This window comes from Varanus komodoensis, unplaced genomic scaffold (assembly GCF_004798865.1).
Source record: "Varanus komodoensis strain SLA01 unplaced genomic scaffold, ASM479886v1 scaffold5, whole genome shotgun sequence".
Taxonomy (NCBI): Eukaryota; Metazoa; Chordata; class Lepidosauria; order Squamata; family Varanidae; genus Varanus; species Varanus komodoensis.
In genome coordinates, this window is record NW_025336087.1 from 3,787,547 (window position 1) to 3,814,940 (window position 27,394).

General features: G+C 40.1%; 1 protein-coding gene across 3 annotated transcripts in view; it reads right to left on the bottom strand.

The window, feature by feature from the left end:
- Positions 1–2,843: 2,843 nt before the first annotated feature.
- The window catches only part of ARL15 (ADP ribosylation factor like GTPase 15), a 197,039-nt gene continuing 172,488 nt past the window's right edge, over positions 2,844–27,394 (bottom strand). For 2 of the 3 annotated variants that reach the window (XM_044446834.1, XM_044446833.1), the window contains exon 5: positions 2,844–6,142. In XM_044446834.1, the coding sequence (XP_044302769.1) occupies positions 5,990–6,142 (153 nt within the window). In that variant the 3' untranslated portion in view covers positions 2,844–5,989. Of the gene's footprint in view, positions 6,143–15,471; positions 15,577–27,394 lie in introns of all 3 variants that reach the window. The other variant, XM_044446835.1, reaches the window with a different exon arrangement.

Genomic DNA, 27,394 nt, shown 5'->3' on the forward strand with positions numbered 1-27,394 from the left:
TATTTATATCCTACCTATTCCCAATAATGGACGCAAGGCTACTTACAGTAGTAAAAAGTTAATTAGAAACTTATGCAATTAAAACAGATTAAACAGCAAATACTGAGGGGCACACCATTGCACAAATACGTAATTTTCTTCCTTCTTCTGCCAAACTTAAAAGCAACTGATAGTTTTTTCCTCCTTTCCATTTGAATCCAAAGCAAAGGAATACTTTAAGCAGCCTTGTAAATAAGTCAACACAAGTTACCATGTGTTGACTTATTTACAAGGGTGCAGTCCTATGCATGGGTGCAATCCTATGCATGTTTAGACAGGAAAGTCTCCTCCACTCCCACTGTGCCAAGGGGCTAGTGGCTGGTATGGAAATGCAGTCTTTTAGCATCTCAGCAGGCTCCCAAAGCAGGTGGGGTGTATGCCCCCCCTCTGCCCACTTTGCTTTTTTTCTTATACAGCTGTAGCAACCAGAAAAATACCCACAATGCAAGTGTCATTTCAAATTCTTGTTTCCAAAACAGTTAAAGAATATGGAAAAGCTTACTTTCTTTGGATGAATGGTACGTTATTGTTGCTGCTGTTGTTGTAGTAGTACCTTCTGTCACATTAGCAGAATTTTTTTCAAAACTCACTATGAGGGAATCTAGCAGGGTTTTTATAATATAAACAATTAATATTACTAAATTCATGTTGTTGTTATCTTTATGGACCATCTGACCAACAAATGCCAATCGTGTTTTTATTAATGGGGAAAAAGGTTGTATTTAATAGGCAACATTTTGAAAATCTTTTGAGGTTGCACTAAGCATGAACTAGGAACTCAGCATGGCAATCATAAACACATCATCCAAATGATGTGTCCGTTTATGTACAAATAAATAATATGTAACAATTGTGTTTTTGCTTTTATCTTAGCAAACTTCAGCATGGAGAATGTACCAATAAAATGCTACCTATACTAACATGAATTGACCCAAATTAGAATATGGGATTTGGGGCTTTAGAAAACAAATCTTTTGGGGAATTCCACATGTGTGATCCTCAAACACTATGAGAAAGAATGATCTACTCCTGAGAGATGGCATGATGTGGTGGTTAAAGTGTCGGACTGGAAAGCTAGGATTCCCCACTGGGCCATGAAGCTCACTGCATGTCTTTGGGCCAGACACTTACCCTGAGCCTTGGGCTCTTCACCAGAAGCAAAAAGGTGGGATATAATGCATAATAATAACAACAACAACAAACAACAACATTGAATGCTTAACTCTTACCTATAAGCGTTCCTGCTAATACTCTGGCACCATATTTATGAGGTCTACTTCTTTTAATCGTTTTATTATGCTGTGGATTTTGAATGGCATATGACCGTTTACAGCTTGTTGTCCCAAGAGCTATAAGTTATAGGAAAATTAATAAATAGTAAAAATAAACAAATTTTGCTTCCCTGAATTCTTCTGAATAGGTATAAATGTGTACTAAAGATGTGGTGGTTACAAACAATTGGCTCACCAATGGCTATAGATTGATTCTAGCATGGTAAACACTTGGGAAACAGATGTAGTGTGCTAACAATGACTGAACATCGTAGCAAAGAAGTTTCCTGCTGATGTTTAGTGCAGGAGTAAAGTATTTGTGCTGTTTGGAAAGTGAGTAACAGCTAAACAGATCATGGACCATAGAAGGCTAGAGTGTTTCGACACAAGACTGCCATATGAGCTTATCTGGTATGCCACACAGCCTTAGCTTGGGAAGTAGCCTTTGTCTTGCTATAAGAACTTACAATGTATGTACACACCACGCAAAAAGGACATGGACTTGGGATCAGCATGTGTAACAAATGACATGCAGATTGCACTTAAATGCATGTGTGTGGAAAGTATTTTTTTAAATCCTGTTATTACTAAAACAACCCTATGCATAACCCTACACCAAACCCAGGTACGTAGACTGACCAGGTTCTAAAGAATACTGGAACAAGTCATTTTTGGAGTGCAGCTCTCCATGCTACATACCAGGCCGCTTTTCAAATGGATGAAAGTTTGAAAAGAAGTTTGAGAATTGTTGTGAACTGCCCAATGATCTTCAGCTGTTGGGTGGTCAGAAAAGAAATTGAAGATGGGGATCCCTGGGTATCAGCTGATTGAAGCTTTAAAGTCAAACATTCCACTTGTTCAACACAAGCTTTTTGCATGAGCATAAGCAAAACCCAGGGTCTTGGTCACTTTTTCATATGCATTTATTCTGGTCAGTGTTCCTCAATGGTAACATTGCTATATGGTGTTTGAAAACTGACCTATTCTGAAAACCAATCTGGCATGTTAGACTTTTTAAGCTATTGGTGGAAGAACTCATCTGAAAATCAAACCAAACCATCAAAATTCACATGCATTTCATGTTTCAACAAATAGCAGACTAGAATCCTGCATAATAGTCTTAAAATTTAATAATCTGCAAGATTTATTGAATGCTACATTCCAGCATAAGTATCTTTATGTATATAAAGCTGCTTTGGGTTCCTTGCAAGAGGATAAAGGCATAATATAAATGCAATGTGATGATGATGGTGTAGATTCTTTCACACATTCAGATTTTGTTGCTGTGGGAAATCCTTACGTTTGCCTTTTAAATCTCCCCACACTTTAAAGGGAATCACAGTGGACGGCCCATTGAGACCTTCCTATAAACTCTGCACTGAAGCAAGTTGTTGGGCTCTTGGAAGTTATTTGTGCATGTCAATGAGATCTATGCAAGACAGAGTCCTGAACAGACAATATCAATGAAATCTGAAAAGAAAGACATTCTTTTGTCTTTTGTATTCTGATAATAGTGAGGAAAGTATACATACGTAAATGTTCTACACAGCATTTATTTTCATTTTGGTTAGCGTAAACTATATAAATCACAAACAGTTCTTCCTCCATAGTGGTTCTGTGCATGAATTTGTCAACCAAGTTTTGATGCTGTACTTTTAGTAAAAAGTCAGGGATATATGGTGGGCTAACAATAATTTCTTTTAACTGGAGTGAAATACAAATCTTGTAATATAAATTATTTGCCATTACAAAAGAAAACAAAAACCAAAAAAGGGCACTGTGTTAGCTAGTTAAGTACAAAAATCTCTAAACTTCTATAAATAATGAAAAGCAAGAAGCTCAGTAACACAACACACACTTCTGTGTACAGCATTTGAATATGTAAGTGGAGACATGTGGCATGTAATACAGGGGAAGAATACTGAACACATGAAAGATGTCCCAAAAATGCCAGCACTTCCACAGATATTAGTACAGGGTATAAACATGGAAGCAACACAACGAACATCTTAGAACTGGTAGACAAAAGGAGCCACTGACAGTTGTAAAGCATTAGATGTCTGACAGAAACCTGTCAAAACAGCTGCTGTTGGATACTGATTGATAATGTTTTTATTCTTACTGCCCAAGTACTGCGGACAGTCGTAGGTCTGAGAAAAAGACCCAATGTGGGCACATTCACACACAAACACACCCAGAAAGTAATTTAACAGATGTCCATAAGAATTTTACACCACAGCAACTTTGTTAATTAAAAAAGAGACAGACAATATTCACTATTTAATGAAGTTCCATGGATAAGTAATTCCTAGAAAGAGCATGGCATGGGATTTTGTTCATCTCTATGATGAAGGCCCAGTTCAAGAAGAAAACAATAAGAACTGCACTGTTGCTCACAGATTAATGTACATTCAAGAACACCTTAGATAGAAACATGTGTTATCAATTAACTTTTTAAAAAATATGTTTAAAGATATAAAAACTTAACTGATATGTCACAATCCAAGTACAACACAGAACCATCAAAGAACAATTAAAATGAAAGTGTTTGTCTGATGTTCTCTACCAGATCTGAGGTATCTTTTTTAATGTGTAGAGTGGAGTATAGTTTAGAGTTTTCAGCATTTCTGATGAAATTATGTGCAGATTCAATTTTCTTGTGAACTAGATATTTGCATAAAGCTTCTGCAGTCTGATGCTATGCATGTATAATAATCAGAAACTTCCACCAAATTCAGTGAAACTGACCCCCAAATAAATGTGCTTATGATTGCACCCTACATTCAGTGTGGCTGAAGCTTGATTCTTTGTTTTGCTAGTTAGGCTGTCCTGCACCTAACTGCAGTGCATAGTGGGTGACTTCATGATCAAAGCTGAAGGCAAAACCATATTCACAGTCTGAAGTGCATCTATTGCTGAAGACATTCTTCAGGGACTCAGGGAAATTGGGCCCATTTTTTCTTGCCATGTATTTGGTCCATTAGATACAAGAAACCAGTTAGATAAGCGTTCCTTTCTTATTTTAAACTCTGCTTAAAAGCTTCAATGATGCCATTTTTCTAAGCCAAAAATAAATCAGGAACCATTGGTGTCCCCAAAAACAACCATAGCCCACCTTAGATGATTTTGGTTTCTATTGGTGGAATTAGGCAACTACTAAAAGAAGTTGACCCTTTCTTTTTTAAAATTTATAGTCCAGTTTCTATTAAAGGGATGTTTCAGAAACCAGGTAAATGGTTATGGCAAAAATTACCAAATACCCTTAGCGTAAGAAATTTTGGCCCATTGGTCAGTTGTACAATTATGTTTTACTACCTTACTGAATAATTTCACTATTACTTAAGACTATATCATGTGACATCCTTAGCAAGTAATAGTCAAGATGAGGACAGGATAAGCGAATGGCCCCATCCAATAGTTGTTATAAAAAAAAAGGGGGGGGGAGTGCAGTATATATTTGAGAAACTGATTCATAAGCTTTATGCTCCAATGTAAATTATAGAAAGCATAGCAAATATATTCTGCTTTTATCTCAGAATATTAAACAAAAACCTAGCCAAAGATAGGGAGGTAAGATTAAATGTGGTAATATCATCCATGCTGTAATATTCTACCAAGACCTAACCCATTTCCTACTTGTAGATGAATATAAGTTGATATCCAAATTAGCAGACTCGATCACCTGGTGTATTATGGCTGGACAGCCAAAACTCAAGGCAGTTTTGAATTAATTTTGAAGCAGTCTGTGGGCTTCAAAACAGCAAACCTGGGAAAGGGATACATTCTTGGAACTAAAGGGAGTACTGTCATATATGGGAGAACAACATAAAAAAAACATCCTTTGCTCCAGAGCAAAATTTTTTCTTCCATCATTCAGCCTGATTCAATGTTTGAAAGAAATATAAGCCCCTGAAAATAGGGGTATTTAAGAAACACAGGCTTTTGACTATAATTCAGAAACATGAACTTTAAAAAATTCCATGGCCTAGGAATTCTAGCATAATACTAGTTATGTAGAATACACCCAGTGATTATTTAAACCTGCTTATTGTTCTTGTTCCATGATCTTTACTAATTTTTAGCCTCCATTTTGTCACCATTTGATGAAATCATCAGCTCAGCTTATGATTACAAAGGCTGCATTTCTGCACTTGAGATGCTTGCAAATTCATAACAAAATACTGATAAAGTCCATCATGTATGCCTCACCTCATGGTCTCTCTCTCTAAAAAGAATTAAAACTGGAAATATTAAAATGGAGGTGTTTGCACTCAGTAAGGGTTTCTGCATTAGCAATGCATTCCTTGGTTTCAAGATTTACTCTGGTTTTCTGTGTCTAGAATTTCCAGATAGCTTTTGGTGTCTGTTTACAGCTGTTTAACATTTTGTATATGCAGCAAAATTCCACATTAAGGTCTTTCCAATGACAATGCAGAAAAATGGCATACAGCGAACAGATTGGTCGGTAAACAAGAGGACCTCCTCATTCAGTAGTACAGACAACTTAACTGAAAATAATTACAAAACTGATTTACAAAACTTATAAACAGGCTTTCCAGACTAAATGCAAAAATATATTTATTGCAAGCTCTAACACAGTCTTCTTTAAACCAAACCATAATTCAGCTGAATGCAAGACGAACAGGTACAAGGCTGTTTGAGAACCATCCTAGTTTTCTTCACATTCTTGAAGGTTCAAAATCTCTGTCTTCTAGTAAATTTATCAGCAAGCTGAAGCTGTCTTTTACTGCTTCCATATCATCCAAGGAACAGGGTTTAAGTATCCAGCGCTTTCCTCGTGCAAGGGGTTCAAGTTCCAAATACTTTTTGATCTATTTTTCAAAGAAAGAAGCAAAGGAAACATTAGCTTTTCTGTACACCCCCTTCACTTACCTTTTATCATTTTGAAATAGAAAGTATAAAAAGAATCTTGCACGCTAACTTTAAAAATTATTTCACAGATGTTTTTGAAATACAGATTATATATAAGTATTTTGTTAGGGGAGAGTGACCTGCTTGGAAGCACAGGGAGATCTGTGAAACCATTACATATATGCACAGACCAGACCATACAGTATGCTCAAAATGCAGGAAACACAATCAGAATGAATTCTAACAAGCAATTTTTATGAACAGCATAGTTTCAACTTCAGAATTAAAACCTACTGCACCTTTCTGCATTGTTCTTATGTACAAATGATGATGATGATGATGATTTATAATACTTTCCTATACCACCCACTGCCAAAGTTCTCTGGGTGGTTCACAACATTTAAGTCAACCATCCAGATTTCAACCAGGCCCAACCCTGCTTAGCTTCCAAAATGAGGTTGTTGATGTTGTTACTCGCAAAGCCATGTCCGACCCATCATGACCCCATGGACAACATTCCTCCAGGCCTTCCTGTCCTCCACCATCCCCTGGAGTCCACTTAAGTTCACGCCAACTGCTTCAGGAACTCCATCTAGCCACCTCATTCTCTGCCGTCCCCTTCTTCTTTTGCCATCCATTGTTCCCAGCATTAGGCTCTTCTCCAGGGAGTCCTTCCTTCTCATTAGGTGGCCAAAGGATTTGAGTTTCATCTTAAGAATCTGGCCTTCCAAAGAGCAGTCAGGGATGATCTCCTCTAGGATTATCTATCTATCTATTTATAAAATTTGTATGCCATCCAATTACTTGCGTCTCTGGACGGCTTACAACATAGATAAACTGACAATCCACTCTGGCTGCAAATTAATAAAATACAACACTTAAATTCAGTATTAAAACATATTAAAATACTGATTAAATAGAAAGGTCTTGACCTGGCACCGAAAAACATATACTGACGGCACTAGTCGGACCTCTCTGGGGAGCGCATTCCATAGGGACTCGCAGGCGTCTCCTCCAGCACCACAATTCAAAGGCCTCAATTCTTCGGCACTCAGACTTCCTTATGGTCCCACTTTCACAGCCATACATTGCAACTAGGAAAAACATAGCCTTGACTATACACACTTTTGTTGGCAGGGTGATGTCTCTGCTTTTTAGAATGCTGTCTAGATTTGCAATAGCTTTCCTCCCAAGGAGCAAGCATCTTTTAATTTCTTGGCTGCAGTCCCCATCTGCGGTGATCTTGGAGCCCAGGAAAATAAAATCTGTCACTACCTCCATTTCTTCCCGCATCTATTTGCTAGGAAGTGAGAGGACCAGATGCCATGATCTTAGTTTTCTTAATGTTGAGTTTCAAGCCAACTTTTGCACTCTCCTCTTTCACCCGCATCAAGAGGCTCTTTAGTTCCTCCTCACTTTCTGCCATTAGAGTGGTATCATCTGCATATCTGAGGTTGTTGATATTTTTCCCAGCAATCTTAATTCCAACTTGTGATTAATCTAGCCCCGCCTTCTCATGTTGTGCTCTGCATATAAGTTAAATAGGCAGGCCGACAGTATACAACCTTGCCAAACTCCTTTCTCAATTTTGAACCAATCAGTGGTTCCATGTCCAGTTCTCACTGTTGCTCCTTGACCCACATATAGGTTTTTCAAGAGACAAATAAGATGGTCTGGTACTCCCAACTCTTTAAGAACTTGCCACAATTTGTTGTGATCTACACAATCAAAGGCTTTGGCATGTAGGATCTGGCAATTCAGGCTATAGGAAGCAATTGTGTGGATATTCATCAACATTACAAGAAGAGAATGTTTTAAAATCTTGTGACTGAGCTAAAGTATGTCTATTTGCTTGAAAAGAACAACAAACAGTTCAAGAAGATTATTCAATGCAGCCAGATGTTTCTTGTACTTGTAGATGGTCATCACAAAGCAAAGCAAGAATGTATGCTATTCAACTCGAACAAAGAAGTCTGCTTAATGGAAATTGCCTATGCTATCCTCTCCATCATATGCTCTGTGCTCCCTGAAAATCCTATCCTAAGGTCCCTTCGAAGCTCTTTAGCCAGTGTGAGTGCCCTTTGCACTCTTGCTGAACCAGATGCAACTGATTTATTTACCAGCCTTTTCAACCTATAAAACAAATTCTTCATGCACTTATTAAATGAAAGACAAGACAACGACACATGAAGATCATATTTTACTATGAGGTTCAAGCAATAAAAACAATTCCAAATATCAAAGGCAATATTTAGGAGGATTCCTAGCAAGTAGGGATGCTTGAAGAATTCAGCCTTTGTGAATCCTGATACAAACCAACCATATTGACACCTTCTGGCTTAATATGCAGTCTAAATTTAGTTAACCAACAGGCTTTTTACACCTTTAGAAGGTTCCATCATAATTCTGAGGGCAAAAACCCATTTCAATATACATGTAAAATGCAAGATGTGTTCTAAAACTTAATTTTCATATTGATATTTTAATTAAAATATTGCAGATTATTAGCCTACTGCAATTACCCTAAAGTGAGAGCAAAAGAAGTTTCGGGAAGGTAAGTATGGCTACAGTTACTATATTTTTAAAATGGACATACAGATATGAAACAAGGCAGACATTATAATGTGCAGTTTAAAGTTTGTTTAGCTAATGTAATTTTTTTAATATATCTGTATACAAAATTTATTTATTGAGATTTAAAAATAGATCCCGGTCCTTTCGTAACTTATTTAAAAAGTGTGGTAGAAGTAGATTAGTCTGCTATCAGTGATCTGGTAATCTCTCAACTAGATTACTGCAATGCACTCCACATGAGACTGCCCTCAGAAACTGCACCTTGTGCAAAATGTGGCAGCCAGACTCAGAACAGAGACTAGACAGCCTGATCACATAACCCCAATTCTGGTCGACTTGTACTGGCTGCCTATATCCTTCCGAGCCCAATTCAAGGTGCTGGTTTTGACCTATAAAGTCCTATATAGCTTGGGACCATAATACCTGATAGAATACTTCTTCCAATCTTCATCTACCCAGACATTACAATCAAGTTTTGGAGCTTACCTCCAGCTGCCACCTCCCAGGGAGGCATGGATGCCAGCTACATGGATGCCCCAACCTTTCAGTGGTAGCTTCCCAGTTATGGAATGAGCTTCCCACTGAGGTCCTCCTGGTGGGGTCAGCTAATTTTTGTCTCCAAGTTACTCTGTCTCTCTGCATGCGTGCGTGTATAAAATTTGTGCTAAATTTTGTGTAGTAAAATTTTTGTTATGTTTTAGTATGTTTTAACATGGAGTATTTTTATTGTATTTTTAATTGGCTGCTGTGCACTGCTCAGAGAGCTTCAGCTGTTGGGCAGTATATTAATTAATTAATTTCACACAATCACTCCCACTCAAGCAGCACATGCAGGGGGAAGGGAATGAAATAACCCACTGTGGCCTTTCTCTGCTCCATGATCGGAATAACAAATGTGTTTAAAGAACTTCTACAGAGCTTTAGGATGTACAGCAAATTCTACCCCTGTTTATATTTCTCAACTCAAGTGGTTACAACTACTATTTGACTATCAGCTTTTAATCTTTGCAGTCGGTTTCTTCCTCAATTCTCTCTGTATTTAGCAACAAGGAGATGATTAAAATGAATTAATGTTAATAGCAGCAACTGCAATTATCCTATCATACTGTAACCAAAGGGCTATAGAAAAAGAGTTCATTATATTTCCAATGAATTGCATCTAAAGGGTCAAGTTACCCAACGAAGTTCTAGAGCACCAGTCAAAAATTTTCAGTAGTCTTAGCTGTCAAGTGCGATGCCAAGAATTTTATTTTTTACATTAGTTTGAAGAGACAAGGAAAACGCTTTTTGCTTGTCAAGCTCTTTCTACTGTAATTAATAGGTATACATGAGGAGGACCATGTACGCTACCCTGGCTTCCATGGAAGGAGACAGATGGGATGAAAGAGACAGACGGAGCAAATGAAAGGCCCTTCAAATAGTGTTGTTGAAGTCCCATACAACTGCTTTTGTTGATGAAGATCCCTGCTGAAGGCCTGTCTACCCCATCCCATTATCCACTCACCTATTTCTCCTGAAGTCCCATCCCCACCTTCTCCATCCGAGAACACACAGCCACTCCAGCCTCTTGGTCACTTGCTCCCCACTCCACCTACCAACACTGCTGCCTTGAATGCACACAACATATATTCCCTCAGTTGTATCTTGACCAGCACTATGGCAGCCTCACATCTTCCCTTTTGTTTGCTTTTTCCTGAAGAAATGTTGCAAATGCTGAAGCTTATTGCTCCCAGACTGCACAAGCGTTTAAGTCTGTCCCTCTGCCACAAGGTCCCATGTCCTCTTCTTGGCTTGTAAGTTAGCATGTTTCCAGCTCTCAGATCCAGTGTCAGCCCACTCCACTCAGACAGTGGCTGGATCAGTGTAATGTAGCCAGTTTAGACGTGTGTGTGTGTGGGGGGGGGGGGAAGGGTTGTCCCGTACTCTTCATGTATAGGTTGTAGAGGCACTGAACCCATATGTGTGAATGCACAGAACTCACAAAGGTAAGCAACCTGCCCTTCTTAGCAACTCTAGGTTATCATCACATTGAAAAGCAGTCAGCAACTACAGTACAAAGGCCAAATATACATCCAGAATAAAAGAGAACAATTTTGGTTAAATAGTACGCATAATATAATTCAAAACATAATAAGATACTCCTAATAAAACAACATGAAATTAATTGGTTTGTACTTCCAAATTAAGTTTTTTTCTTACTTTCTGCTGGTAATATATTTCAAAATATACCTGGCACTGGGAATGCCACCTGGTATAAAAGAAAGTTAGCTGGGAAATATTCTGTTCACTGAAAGAAGTTAATGAGTCTAAGTCCCAAACTCACATATCAGAGACATCCAATTACCCTGTCTGAAACACAGGCTTGTAAAACTATCAGGTACTTGTAAAATGGTCTGCTACACACAAGTAAAATGTTGTTTAAATGGCTTGTTTGACTAGATGCATTCACCATGAAATTGATTCTTTTAAAACACTATTTTAAAACTAGATACAAGTTAACAGCATGGGCTGAAAATGAGAAAAAAATCTGGTATTATAAGGATGGGCTTCAGGTACGAGTCCAATTTTATGAGGTCGAGGGTTACTTGAATGAGAAACTCATCAACTATGGTCATGTCCCATGTAAGAACTAAGGAGGTTGCATGCAATTAGATTATGCTGCAATTTCCACACCAAGGACTTAAGCTTTACTGCAATTTCACCACCAGCTCCCTTTGTAAAGCCTCACAAAGACATGTGATACAGTTTACTTGAATGAAAAGTTACAGAACAGGGAAGTAAACTTACAGAACTTCCTTATCTTATCAAAAAGCATGGAGAAGCGTCTTGTGAATGCTATTAAACCTAATACTAAAATTTACATCTCTCTGCATCCTTAGCAAAGTGAAAGGCATCATGTTACCTGCCTTCAGCATTACACTGACGCTAGTCACAATCCAGGTCTATTTGTGAAATTTTCCGTACCAAAGTAATGGCTGGGGATTGCCTTACCAGACGCAATTGCACACAGTAGAGATGAACAACATGTGGCCTCCATGAACCCTTTTTGGGGACTGCCATTCCCTTTTCAGCCCCGCTTGCCCCATTGCTGAGGTGAGGTGGCATGGAAGCAGGGGAATGACTCTTTCTAAAGGAAAGTGAGCCGCCCCGAGGCTTTGTTGCGATGGGGCGGCATAGAAATGTTTTAAATAAATAAATAAATAAATAAATAAATAAATAAATAAATAAATAAATAAATAAATAATAAAATCAAGATTGCTGCTGAATTTTGCTGGTATAAGAGGCAGCAGCAAAAAGGTACTATTTTAGATCAAATGGTTATACCCTTGCTGGATGACTCCTCAAAGGAAGAACTGGGGGACCAGGAACAACCTACCACCAGCAATGCCCAGGAACTGCCAACAGATGAGGAGTAGCCTGGGCCCTCAGGGCATCATCCATGCAGGACAACATAAAAAGAGAAGTACAAGGCTGAAAGCTGCTGGAAACAACATTGAGCAGCTTCCCTTGGTTGATTCCTGGTGTCATTACTTCTGGTCCTAATTCTGACCGTCCTACTGCCTGCCCATTCCTCCTGTGTTGCCTTGGAATGTTTGCCTGTGGCCGCCTAGATTGTTGAGAACTTATCTTTTGCTTAAGCCTTATTTTGCGTTGTTCATCTTGGAAGACGCAGTGCTCTAAACCTCCAACTGAGGCTCAGACTGGAAATGTTAGCCCAATTTTTGCTACTGTATGTCAGGATCTGCACAATAATGTAGTTCCCCCTGGTGGCTTGATAGAGAAGGCAGCTTGATTCACCTTGACTGGTATGACACCTGTAGGTACTTGCAAGGATTAGAACCCGCACAATCACGAAGACCAGCTAGAAGCCACAGGATGTTTTATAAACAGCTACTCAAGTCCTGCCTAGCTGTGTCATAGCAACATGAGTTTTCATGGTGGCTCCTTCGTAGTCTTGATCTGTCTTCTGCTTCCAGTCCTGTTACATCTTCATTTGTGCCTTCTCATTCTTGTTCCTGAATCTGCCTTCACCCGTGGTGCTGACACACATTGTCAGTATCTGGCCCTCACTTGTTCCTGACTTTGCCCTGGCCTTAATACATTTAGCCAAAATCTCTCCACTTCCATCACTCTGTCAAGAACACCTGCTGCCTGTGTCCAGAAGCTGACAATTTGGTAAGGTTTCTTTTATGTTTTGACCAGGAAACAGAATGGATGTAGAATTGCCCAACGTTCTGCAGGCCCAGATGTCGCTTTTGTAGGCTGAAGTTCATCCCTTCTGCTGCTACTCCTAGAGCTACTGTCTCAGCACCTTTCCCTCACTAAACCCCAGCAGCTCCTTTGCCACAATGTTCCAGTGATGACAGGAAGAATTTGTAGGGTTTCATTAACTAGCATCAGTTTCTGTTTCATATGTAGCACAGCTACATGATGGTGACCTGCTTTCAGGTGCTGCCCTGGCATGTGTTTCTCAAGTGCTGAATGCAGACAATCCCCTAATGTGTATAATCTGGACCACTTTACTTGGGCATTCAAGGGTATCCTTGAGGTTAGAAACTGTGCATACAACATAACTGGTTCTCCAGGCCTTGAATCAGAGTCACCAGCCCATTGTGGAATGAGCTGTTTAGTTCTGCTGTTTGCTGTTGCCACACAATGGATTGGCCAGTCCAGCATTCCCATTTCTGGACTGGCTTGAATTCCAACATCAAGGGCATGTTGGCCTGGGTAGACCCTCCTGCCACTTCATTGGCAGTCATCACTCTTTAATGATGACAAGAAAGAAGTACAAAATGGTGTGATGGGAGAATTCCAGAAATCCATGCTGGGGCCCAAGAGGGTGAAGCCAAACCTGAACTCATGCATATTGATGGCTCTTGGTGTCATTTGATGGAAACCAAGATACAGTAATTCCTGTTATTTGTCTTCACTGTAGCCAGAAAGTGTGATGGTTAAGACCATGGGTCCTCAAACTGTGGCCCGTGGGCCAGATCTGGCCCATCATACCCATTTCTTCGGCCTGCCTCAGAGGTTTTGGGCGTGCGGGCATGGGCATGCAGCAAAGTGGCAGCTTGCTCACGTGGAGATCGTTTTGGACTTGCTCGGAGAAAATGATCTCCACGCGAGCAAGCCGCTGCCTCGCCGGGCACGCCCCCTGCCCCTGCTCCTCACCGCCCATGCCCCCTGCTGCCACTGCCTTGGTGGCTCACGCCCACCACCGGACCTTTCAACTGGCCCCCTGTGAAAAAGTTTGAGGACCCCTGGTTAAGAGGATTGAGAGCCACTGTGGTGTGATGGTTAGAGTGCTGACTGGAGACCTGGGGCCAAGTCCCAGTCCCCACAGACATTGTTGACAAGGAGCTGGAAGATTGCAGATGCATTCCATGAACCAAACAGCATCACACAGATATTCAAAATGCCCATATAAGGTGCAAAGGATGTCTTCAATTCATTGCTCTTCCAACTTTTTACCAAACTGTAGCCCCCTACAGATCCAACTTGGTGAAAATATGAGTCCACTGTGGATGTTTGAATAATTCTGGAATAAGGCATGGGGTACTGGTTCTTCACAGCCACTTGGTTTAACTTCCAATAGTCTATAGAGGGACACATCTCCTACCCTCTTTTTAACAAGGTGATTGGAGTTCCAGCTGGAGAGCACTTTCTTCATCCCTGTGCTTCCTAATCCAATTAGCTGACACTGGTAGAGAAAAATTATGATATCTGGGATAAGGAGCTACTGGCAATTAAAGCAGCACTAATGGACTAGTGGCACCTCATCAAGAGAGCACTGTATCCCATTGCAGCATTATAGCTCACTGAAACTTGATGAATTTCAGGCTGTAGTACCGTTGACCATGTTAGGCTTTCACAAGGATAAGCTTTGATCTGGACAGAATACCATTCCTATGCCACTGTTGGCCCTCACTATTTTTCTCCATGATGCCAAGCTTCCTCTGGCAAGTCCATCAAGACCTGCCCATGGATTCTTATGCCACTCTCAAATTCTCTAGAGAGGACAGACAGTCCAAGATACCCCACAACTATTCAGGCTGGCTTCCTATACTGCCAAGGCTGGCCCTACACTCCAGTGGACTGCTAAGGATTCAAGTCCTGCAGCAGTGCTCTGACACACGCACTAGTGACATTGGGGTATTCTAAGACTTCCAAAATTTCTTGAATCTGGCAGATGCTCAAGTCTGAGTCCACCCATTGTTGGAAAGTCTGTTTTCAGTTGCCTGTTCTGGTCTAGGGGAGGAAAGGAACTGAGTCCCCAGTTCCACAGGACACTCAACTTGTGGTCCATTGCAGAACTATAGCAGAACCACCACTTCAAGGGACAGTTGCTGTCCTGGCCCAATACTGTGTCCTTGCAGATGAGTGGGAAAAAGGGGGTTCAGATTTTGCCCCAAGTAAGCCTTATGACTGTCCCACTGATTTGCAACTGGGTACAGAATTTCTGTTTGGATAGATTTATGCACTAGCAGTTCTAGTCCTGTGACATGTGTTCTAGGTGGAGATTCCCCCAGAAGCATCAAGCCTCCTGCAGCCACTACCAACTTCTGCCAAAGAATGGTCCACAGTTTGGATTTCATTGTTGATTTGCCACTACTGCAAGGAAACACAGTGATCATGATGGCTAAAGATCCGCTGACTAAGATGGTACATTTTGTTTCCCACCCACAGCATATGCAGTGCTTCTGAGACCGCCCACCTGTTTCTTGCATAAGTGTTATGTCTTCACAGGTTACCCGAAGTGGTGATTTTGAATCGCGGGCCCCAGTTCACATCCCGCTTCTGGGCAGCATTTCTTGAATTCCTGGGAATTCAAAGGAGGATGTCATCAGCATATCATCCCCAAACAAAAGGTAAGACTAAACGGGTCAATCAGGTGCTAATTCAATCAGGTCAATGCTGTTGCTGCATGAAGATGACTGGCTTGTCCTTTTATCTCCAGCAGAGCTTGCTTATAACTATGCATGCCATGCCTCCACAGTTCATAGCCTGTTCTATGTAAATTAAGATTACCATCCACAAGATCATGCACACATGCCAGCCACATCCCTTGTTCCTTTCACCAATGGCTATATGACTCATACTCGAGAAACAAACTTATCTATCACTTGGAATGGGCCAAGGCCACCAACAGAGAGTAAGCACATCAACATGAGGAAGAGCCCTACATTCAGGTGAGGGATAAGGTTTGGCTTTCCATGGAACAGTACCAGTTCAACAGATCCTCTACCAAACTAGATCATTGGTACCAAGGACCTTTCTCTATTACCCAGCAAGTGAACTCCATCACCTACAAGCTGGACCTTCCTGCATCTTGAAGATCTGTTTTCCATATCTCCCAGTTGAAGTTATAGCATGCCTACCTGTTTCCCGGTTGTACAACTCCAAGCTTACTGGCACAAATAATACCATGTGGACTCAAAGTGGCTGCATGGCAGGCTATACTCCATGGTGGATTGGGTGGGCTATGGACCAGATGATGTACACAGCCAAAATGTACACAGTCCTGTCGAGGTTCACACCTTTTACCATGCTCATTCTGACAAACCAGGTCCACGAAAGAGGGTGGAACCCCCTTTCCAGTGGATGGGAAGTACTGTCAGGAGCAGCAGAATGACACGGATGCCCCTGGTAGCTTGACAGGGAAGTAGTCTGACTCCCCTTGCAGGACCAATCAAATCTGTAGGTGACTGCAAGGATTAGAACCAGTCCAATCATGAAGATCAACTAGAAGCCATAGGGAGTTTTATACAAGGCTGCACAGTCTTGCCTAGTTTTGCCACAGCAATGTGTCTTTGTGGTGGTTGCTTTCAGTCGCTCATCTAGTGCCTGCCTTCAATTCTGCAATGTCTTCACTTGTGCCTTGACTCCTGTTTCTGAATCTGCCTCTGATCTTGCACACCTTGTCAGTATATGACTTGTCTTTGTTCCTTACCTGCCTTTACCACTTGCCCTACTACATTGCAAAGTTCTCCATCTGGCTCCATCACCCCCACTTGAGGATGCCTGTTGCCTTCTTCCTAGGTTGACACTCAGCTGCTGAAATTCAGCAGAAGTCTGATGATTTTCCATGCCCCCGCCAGCTAAATTTTGATGGTGATGTGGTGGTGGGGGGACGAATTGGGAGAGTGCAGCTGCTTGACTTCTAAAAGTTGCCCACCCCTACATAGAGGTAAACCTGTGTTTGTCACTCAAACTATGTTCAAGAAAGTTGCAGCCAATCCTGGATCTTTGAGTGTATCTGTGTAATATACATGCATCCAGATGTGCCATTTAGCTGTATGCTTATTACTTCTTGGATGTACACCTGAAAAGCATACTTCATGACATGGTCCCATGGTCTGTATTATTTTTATTTTTAAGTTAAGATCATAGCATTGTCCAATGTTGTGTATTTCAACACAGGAAAAAAAGTACATAACTTTCAAAGAACTGCAGGGAAAAAAGGATGAGGGCAAGATATTTTTTTAAAAAGTTCCTCTGCTAGTTTCTATCACCCCTCCAGCACACGTCTGAAGTATTACTAACATTCCTGAGTATTGTACAGGAAAATTTGGCCTCTAAAGAATTTTTCATATAAAATTTTAAGGAAGTGCACAAAAAGATGTGTCAGGAGTTTCAGAATGACACAGATGCTTCTGATAGCTTGACAGAGAAGGTAGTCTGTGCAAGATGTGTGTGAGAAAGTGAGAAAAATCTTGTTCATGATTACTTATGTCACATACACCATTGATTAGACAGTACTAACACCTAAGCAACAAACTCAGTAACAGTGCTAAATTCTAATTAATGTGCTAGTAAAAATGAGCATTTATCATGCTTATGATTGCCTGTAAAAGTCCTCAGCCAGTTCCTGACACTGGATTTATGAGCTAAAGTTTGTTGCAAGACAAACTTATAAGCTATCAACTAATGGGATCCGCCCTCCAGGAACTGCTCATAGAGAGCTATACCTGAACTCAGTGTATCTGCTCTATAAAATTTCGCATAATTCCAAAATGACTACTTTGCTAACCTAAAAGAGATTTAGGGCACAATCCTATGCAAGTTTGGACAGAAAAAGGTCTACAACAGCAAACTTGTACCACAACCTGTTAAACATGCATAGGATTGCACCTTTAATTACCTAAAATTACTAGGTTATATCCATATTTAGCTATGCTTGGAGCAGACTCATCAAAATAGTAGTCATGACTAATTTGTCCCACTGAATTCAAAGTATCTGTAGTTATTTTGTTTCTTTTCCTGATTTTGTACTAAAAAATAAGATGCTTTCCCCTGGAAATGCAAGATGCCAAGTTGAAAAAAAAGGAAATGGGAATAACAGTGAAGAATAAATAAATATGCAGAAGAAAAATGTTTATACACTAGCTTGGAAGATGCTGCAACGGCAGACTGTTCTGCCAACTGGAAAAGTTCAAGCTTTGGAGTCGATTCAAATCTCAAACCCCGAAAGGCTTGTCTGTGTTGTGCCACAGGATGATTAGCACCCACCGAAAGAGTGCCAGCCACACTGTTTTGTTTTTAAAATAAGACCAGCTGCAGACAGATTCGTGGAATGAGTCTCTCTTCGTCTTGTCTTTCACACCACAGGCAATGTGCCACAGTAGAAGGAATCCGAAAGAGGAAACGGACGTTGTGTCAGGAGAACAGCAAAAATGTAGCTTCAGATTACACAAGGGTAATAAAAATGCCTTGTTTCAGGGTGCATATAGTTCAGCACAGTGAGGATTTTTAAAAAAATGAATCAATTGCCAATGCAGCTATGGAGCAATTTCCTTCTGCCAGGAGTTACTTAGAAAGTGTTCCTCAGGACTTCAGACTTCAAATGAAAAGGGTTAGAGCTAGCAGCTCTAATGTCTAATTTTTATGGTCAGGATCCAAAGACCTACTGTAGCCACCTGTGTGTGCATCCTATGGGTAAATCCTGATAAATAAATAAAAGCATATGGGGACAAACTGTGGCATAGTAAAAGCAGGAGAGATTTGGGACTTGCTGGAGTTAAACTAATAGTTCATGCCATGGCCCTTCTTTAGGGTCTGGATACTGGCCATGAACTGTGGAAGCCACCTGGAAGCAAGAAGCATAATCACAGCTGTCCATAATGACTTTCTACCAGAGCTTTCCCCAACCAAGTGCCCTGCATTGCCAATGGCTGCTCTACAGGTTAGACAACCTGCATTAGTTCCCAGTGTGTTTCCTAGCTCAATTTCAAATGCTGATTAAAACTTATAAAGCCATAAATGGTTTGGGCCCAAGTTCCTTGAAAGACTGCTTTCTCCCATACCAGCCTGTCTGCTCTCTTAGGTACAGAGAGGCCTTGCCATTTGGCCACTGCCAAGGGCACTGAGGCTGTTGGGTACAGGAAAAAGTCTTTTCAGTGACAGTCTGCAACTCTTGAATCAGCTTCCATCAATGGTTCACCGGGCTTCTTATTTGCAGATGTTGTGAAGACACCAAAGACCCACCAATTTCTGCGGGCCTTCTCATAATTTTCAGGCTGCAGATTTGGTTATATAACATATTTGGAGTGGTTTATGGTATGTTAGTACATATATATATTCTATATTTTACTTAATTTATATGGGCTTTTCCCTACATGCCATCTGGAGAGGATTCTATCATTAAAAGTGGCTTGAAATAATTATAAGTAGATACATACACAAGATTACATAAACCCTAAAATAGCTATATACCAGAGGTGGCCAAACCGAGGCTTGGGAACTGCATGAGGATCTTTGTGTTTATTTTGCAGCTCACCGCTTGCCGCCCAGGGCACTCGCGGGCACCCTCTTGCTGCTGCCACTGCCATTCTGGGTGCCCACTTGCAGCTCTCAAACACCTGACATTTACCATATGTGGCTCTTCCACTGGGCAAGTCTGGCCCCCGCTGCTATATGCCTCAAGTACTATAGCTTTAGGGGATGCACAACTGGGGTCTGTTAAAGTAGCCCTATGTTGCCAGTTTTAAATTTTAATGGTAAATTTCACTTGAGGAGGGGTGGGAAGACAACAGCCAGGTGAAGGCCTTTTGAATCTCAGGCTTTTGAATCTCAGGCTTTGAAGCTCAGACTTTTAGAAATGATGATCTATTACTTTGATTTCTATTATTTTAAAATATTTTGCTGTTATCATTATGTTACTTGTTTACTGTTTTTAGGGGCTGAAGGACTGTAAACCAAATCTCTCACACACATATATTTATCTAGTAAAACAAATAGTGGCAGTGCATCTTTCCAGTGAGATGTTCCTGGACAGTACAGCACATACAGCGGGCCAAAACAGGAGGTACAGCAAGATGTCCAACTCCATATCTTTACCTTCGAACCCTGAGTTCATGGTATTTCTGACTTCATATATTTATGGACATCTAGGGATTTCTACTCTCTAGGGATGGCAGAGTAATTCTTGCCCCTGTAAGTAAGTAGACTTAAAATAATTGGTGATGCATAGTGAAATCTCCTAAGGCACGGGTCTCGTGGCCCATGGACCAATTGCCGGGAGGGGTGGGGCATGGGGGAAAGGCCCTGCGGCCTTCAAAGCGCCGGCAGTGCCCGGGCCGGCCTCTGGGACCGACGCGGGATGAGCAGCCCACCACCACCGCGGTGGTGGAATACTTGATGTGGCCCAGTCTCACCCAGACTCTACTTCCAGCGGCCCCCAGGTAAGTTGAGTTTCAGACCCCTGTCCTAAGGCAAACAGGTGGTTGAACTAAATGTCTAATAATGGGAATTCCCAATCTTTATTATGTGTAAAGAATAAAAAGAACTGCATTACTCTTGTATTGGACACAGACTAATCAAAGCCTAGATAGATCTGCTTTCTAATATTACATCAATACGAAATGAGTATTTGTAATTTACAGAATTTCATGAGAGACTGCACATATTTTCCTACACAGAAATCAGTCTTAAGTGTCATAAAATACAATGCATGAAATGCTTTGTCCTGTTGTTAAAGACTGAAAAAAAAAAAAAAAGTGAGGGAAGAAATGCCCAAATCAAGAGCAGCATTTCAGGCTGGAAAGGACCAAATAAACACAAAAGTTTGTCAAAAATTATAAAATTTGTCCTGTAAATTATATCAATTTGAAAGGCAAAAGACAAGGAACCAAAACCCACACCCAACAATAATGAGAATTAAAATGTAGTGTGTACAAGTTGAACTCAGCCAGAATAGAAACTCCCATTATCAGGATCATTTTCAAAGATGTTCAAAGGCTTTTCTCAATTCATCTTAGCCAAAATGAATAATGGGAGGTTTATTTTACATGGATCATCTACTATCCTATCTGTAGCTTGTGTCAATGCAAGGCAGACAAGCAACTAGGCGAAATTAATGCACCCAAAACCCCAGACTGTCTGTAATATTTGATTCTATTGGAGTCTGCAGAGTCTCCATTACATCCTGGAAGTATTAGCTCCATAATATTATCATTTTGCCGTGACAATTAACTTCACTAACATAGTTGCTATGAGGCTGCCAAGTCATTCCTGGAAGAACTGCTGGGACGAAACACAAATATACATACGCTAACAGAAAAGGGACGTATCATTAATTTCTGCCAAGAAGTGCCATGATTGAATGAATTTCATATATTAACACCATAGATGCCTAAGAGATAGCAGGTTAAAACCTTAAAGTATTTCTCCTACTGTAGATGTACTAATTGGTGTCTCCTGTTATTTTAGTACCATAAAATAAGACATTTCTAAAATGGCATAATGACTTCTCATTTAACACCGATGACACGTTTCTGAACAGAGTCCGTTTGCTGAAGTCTGTGTCTTAAAAATTATTTTTGATAGCTACACAAGCCAGAATTTGAAAAAAAAAATTTTTAATAATGTAGTCAATATTGATGCTACCTCATCTATTTTAGTACTACAGCTGGTGAACACTTGTTGAGGGAGTGAACAAAGTCAGTTTAATATATGTTAAGAGTTGGGATGCATCTAGATTAAGTTGTTCTAAGGTGAACTGGAGGTGAAACAGATTCAATTACAAAGCAGAATATGACAGAAAATGCAGCAGAGTCTAAAGTCATGAAAGACCTCTGAGATGCAGCCAGGTGATCTCAGTCCTCATAGAAATTTGAAGGGAAGCATAGAGTACCCCATTTCATGTGACAAGCTAAAGTAAAGGATAAAGTAATGTACAAACAATGATTTCCTGTTCACAGTTCATTCTACCAATGAACTCACTGTGCAGAAGCACTCTTGTATAACTGCTCCAACAGGAATTATTAGTATAGGACTTTACTGTACTTTACTTGTTCCTTTAATAAACAGGTATGAAGAAAAAACCCTGCTTGTTACAAGAAAGCAGAATACAAAATACTCCAATGATATAGATTGGAGGCCACTTTACATTTCATGCAGCTTATAGATGTTTCACGTTGCATGTACATGCACACACTGCCTACACTCTTCTCCCATAAAACCCATTGCCAGGGAGCACTTGTCCCCATGGAGGCAAAGGCTAGCAGTGGCTTGCTCGCTATGTACAATTCCATAATCAGAGGCAACATGCCTGCACATACCAGTTGCTGAAGAGGTTGGTGAGGTGGAACTCCTGTACCCATCCTGCTTGAAAGATCCTTTGAGTGGCTGGTTTGTCACCATGTGAACAGAGTGCTGTACAGGATGGAACACTGGTCTGATCTAGTATCTGGTGTTCTAAAGGAAATGCTTTTCCTTTGTTGAGCAGGAAACTATCAAGCAGAGTGCACAAATTTGTGGCCCTCCAGAGGCACAGCAATAAACTATACTCAACAATATGAACCAAACAAAACCAAAATTAATTTAATCCAATGCACAAGACATCAATATTCCACTGAAGTATTAACAAATGAATGGTAACAAAGGTGACTAAAGTATAATGGCAGGAGCATTAACCTGGGGAGAGACTTCCATCACCACAACACAATAAAAGAAAAGTTTCTCTCCTTGGTAGCCCCCAGCATAACATCTGTAAGCAGGGGTACCAAAGATGTACATAGCTAAGTGCTCCACTGAGTATCCTAGATACTACATTCTGCACTAGCTATAACTTATGAACAAAGGGCTTATGCCCAAAGGTAGTCCAACACAGAGAGCATTACAGCAATCAAATTGTAATTTTGTCAGAGATTGATCGCTGTAGCTATCCTATTCTTATTCAGGAACATGTGTTGCTAGAGGTCATCTTTACTCTGCACAGCACTAACTAAACACATAGAAATATAAATTCCTATCATAAAGTGCTTGCAATTCTTAGTTTCAGTAGTAGAGGAGGAAAGTAAGGATAGGGTGGGGGATGCAGGTAATAAACAAGAATGGGAAAAGTCACAAAAGATGAACACCTATGCAAATTAAACACATTTTCTTATGAATCGGCCACCACTATGTTGTTTTGTGGAGGTCTATGGCAAGTTACAACACTGAAAAAATATATATACACCAATCTAGACATAGATTAAATATATATCTAAATAGATATAAATAAGTATTATGATCTCAAATCACACAATGAACAATGTAAGCACCCTCCACACAGCGACAGATTAATTCCACCCAATAGCCTGCTCAAAATAAAACATTTATTCTGCTTTTGGAAGATATTCAGACTCATTTAGACTTTTTAAGAGAAGAGGCTACACATAAAAGGACATTGTACTTACCGCTATCAGAGGTACATAATGAATATTAAAGTCTGAAAACATAATGAGCCAGTTTTGTGCCATTGCCTCACATTTACAACTGTCTGAAAAATCATTCTATGGGCTATTAATAGCGTGAACAGATGTTCAAAAGATAGCTGGGGCTTCTGTTTGGCACAGAGTCAATGTGACAAGATACTAAAACCTATTAACGACGAACAAATTAAAGAATAATGTGGAACAATAAACTGTCTAGGAAGAAAATGAGAAAGATCATAAAATTTGATCAGAAAGTTAATGTATTTTTATTACTGCCTGGCAGCAGACTAGTAATAGACAATTTAAATGTGCACAACAATATATGGGTTCAGCTGAAAGACAGTGAAGATGACTACAGACAGTCCAATATTTATAGGAAGAAAAAAAAGAACCTGGCTAGACATGGCACACCATATTTTTCTTTCCCCATTAAATTTATTTAAAATACTTTAAAACCACTCTTCATTTAAAGATGGGCAAATTCATCTATTTTGATTCTGATCAGTTTCTCATTTTTATTAATTTATTCATAGGATTTTATACCACTGCATATCTAGACAAATTCCAGAGCAGTCAACAATAAAAACATAAGGTAAATAAAATAAACATGTATTAAAAACAGGGTAAGATTAAAACTGTGGCCGGTCAGCAAGATGTCTCAGAGGGCAATGGAAATGACAGTGTCAATGTCTGCTTGACTTCCAGAAGCAAGAAGGGCCATAGAAAAAGAGTACTACACTGAAGACATGTCTCCTGATGGACTCCAATTTGAGCCATAGGTTCATGTGGAACCACCAGGAGGATGCCATGTGATGACCTCAGTGACTGGGAGCTGGTAAAGGAGAAGGCAACCTCTCAGGGAATTCTGTCCTTGTTCTGGCCTGATTCCTCATCAGTGGCCTTCTTTCAATATTCGTGCTTGTTTTTGTCACTTATGCCTAATGTGTGCATATTCCTGCACACTGTTTTAAGTGCATCTGTATCACAACTTATGGAAAGTAAAAGAGGAGTTCCACATTCCCAGAGAAGGCAAGTGCATGGCTTGGAGATACTCCTCAATCCAGCATCGGTCACATGAGGTCCAGGCAGTCTGTATGTCCCAGAGTGCCTTCTATTGGCTTTGGCTAGCATAACAACTATGGCCATTTCAGTATAGAGACAGTCTGACTACAGGGATAATTTGCTAACCCACCATATCATTTTAATGTGTTCCCAATTCAGAAGCTTCAGCTAAGCTAGAATGTGGTTCCCAGAATTTTACGTGGTGCACACATGGAATCCTACAGATTCTAAAGGAGCTATCCTGGCAACCTATTCACTTCTGAGCCAGCAAAGAACACTATTATTTTTATTAATTATGGGGGGAATTAAGCATATGTATAAAGGAGTAAAATGTGATTCATGTTGGCTGGATAATGCCAATTGTGTTTTATATATCAATATTGTTGCTGAACAAAAACTATGTGAAACTGAGCTGATTAGGGTCAATATTTCCTGTAATTCAAATAGTTTCATGGTGTCCAAATATATTTCTATTTCTCTTCTTTTCTCAACTATAATACTGATATTTTAAAAATATAATGTGGAAATTATCAGTTGTGTGTATCCATAACAATGTTTGAAATTGTGTGTTACATCACACAAACACATAAGAGAGCCAGCCTCTTATCATAGGCCAACTGTAAAAATAACTAAAGCATGTAGTACATGCACACAACATGGTTTATGTTATATTATACTTTGTGTTTTAAAGTTCAATATATGTCTATTAAAAAAAAACATCAGAGTAAAGCAGCGTAACTAAATACATGAGGTCAATGACTGTGATTCAGCTCTTCCACTGATTTTAACTGGAGACTAAAGAAAAGGAGCCAAGGAAAGTAATGGAGAAATTGTATTTGTCTGACCTTGTGACAGATCTGTTAAAGCTATGAGCAACTTGACAGGTAACATCTGGGTTTACCGACTATGGGAATTTGGAACATTGCCATGCCCTTAACTCTTCTATTATAAACCAATGTTCTAGTTGCTGCGAAAGAAAGAAAGAAAGAAAGAAAGAAAGAAAGAAAGAAAGAAAGAAAGAAAGAAAGACAGAAAGACAGACAGACAGACAGACAGACAGACAGACAGAAAGATGCACTCACACACACATGCACGCACTCTAAAAAAAGTTCCAGGAGCTCCAAACATAAGTATTCTTATGAAAAACAGTCACTATCTTCTTGGCTTCTTTTGGTTATCAGCGGGTGGTTTTTAATGACTGTATGCAACATGCTGGATGGAGCTGTTCAGCAGTCTGAAATAGTAAAGAACTCAATGCACTGTTTGATTTGTTTGTATCTTTCCCATGTATTTTTTTGCTTACAGCAGCGGCCTCAAACTCAACTGACCTGGGGGCTGCTGGAAGTAGAGGCTGGGTGAGGCTGGGCCGCATCAAGTATTGCACCACCGCGGTGGTGGTGGGCCGCTCATCCCGCGTCGCTCCCGGAGGCCGGCCTGGGCGCCGCCGGCGCTTTGAAGGCCACAGGGCCCCTCCCCCGTGCCCCGCCCCTCCCGGCAATTGGCCCGCGGGCCGCGAGTTTGAGACCCCTGGCTTACAAGATTGATTCTGAGACTACTAAACAAGCAGCTATGTGGAATCTGCACATCACACTCTGAAGCTGAAGTGGCACAAAAGCCAAAGCAGACTCTCTGGAAAATGAACTATTAAATTATTTTACCTTAAAAAACAAAAAACTCCACCAGCAACTTTTGCATTGGTGACTTCTCTACTTTTCCTTGACAGAAATGTTGACACCTTTAAAATAAATGCAGGGAAGTTAGCTATTATTCTGCAATACTTGGTGGAATTGAACTGGTATGTCCATTTCTGCGTCTTTTGTGATCAACATTACCTATAACAACTGATATTTTGATAGCTAACCTTGTTTTTCTCTGCATAACAACTCACATATAGATGGCCAGCCAACATAAGACATAGACATCATTGTTTGCCTTGATTCTATTTTTCTATTTGAGATGAACTTTCTGTACTCTGGTATGCTTTTTTGGCTGCATTTCTTCTTAATTCAAGGTGAGCTTTGTCTTAATAGAGCATAAAATGATATAAAATGTTATAGCATAAAGTGACCTGCTACAGATAAAGCCATAAGGAAAGCCTAATTTCAAGTTTCACTGTGGCTCCTACAAAGCTCATTGTTAGATCAAAATGCTGCTTGATGCTCACCATTTGGCAAGTGCGGTATGGGTATATGATTTAAAAATGTATATAAAATAATGAAGTGGGTAATGTATAGAGGTTAGCTATCTGGAATGTTTTCATTTCCATGCATTTACCAGGAAATTATTCCCCAACTGTTGACCTTTTTTAAGCATACTATTATATTTATAGATTAATGTACATGATATGTACATGATGGGGGCAAGTGTCTATTTAATGACATTCAACCAGACAGAAGAGGCATTGACCATGGTCATCAGAAGCAGGATGTTCAGCCTAAAATACTGTAATGATTAAAAAATGATCAATACACCTCCATTTTCAACTCCACAGTTATTTTTTCATATTCTTGTATTCTTTTTGTAACAACAGTTCAAAAAGGGATGAAAAATTGGGCAGAATATAAATCTAAATAAATAAATAGTTGAAACTATAGAGGAAAAATTGTAGGCAATGCACTGTAGTAGGCGAAACTCATATGGCAGTTATAAAAAGGAATGGAGGCAAGTTAGCAATAGTGTATGGGTGCACCAGATCAGTGGCTGGGGGCACAAGTTCCATTAAACTCTAGAACAGGGTTGGACAACATGTGGTCTTCAGATGCTTTGGCCTACTACTTTTATGATCTCTCACCATTGGCTATGCTGGCAAAGGCTGATAGGTATCGTATGCCAAAAATCTGGAAGGCCAGATGTTGTCCACTCTGCTCTAGATATTTCTGA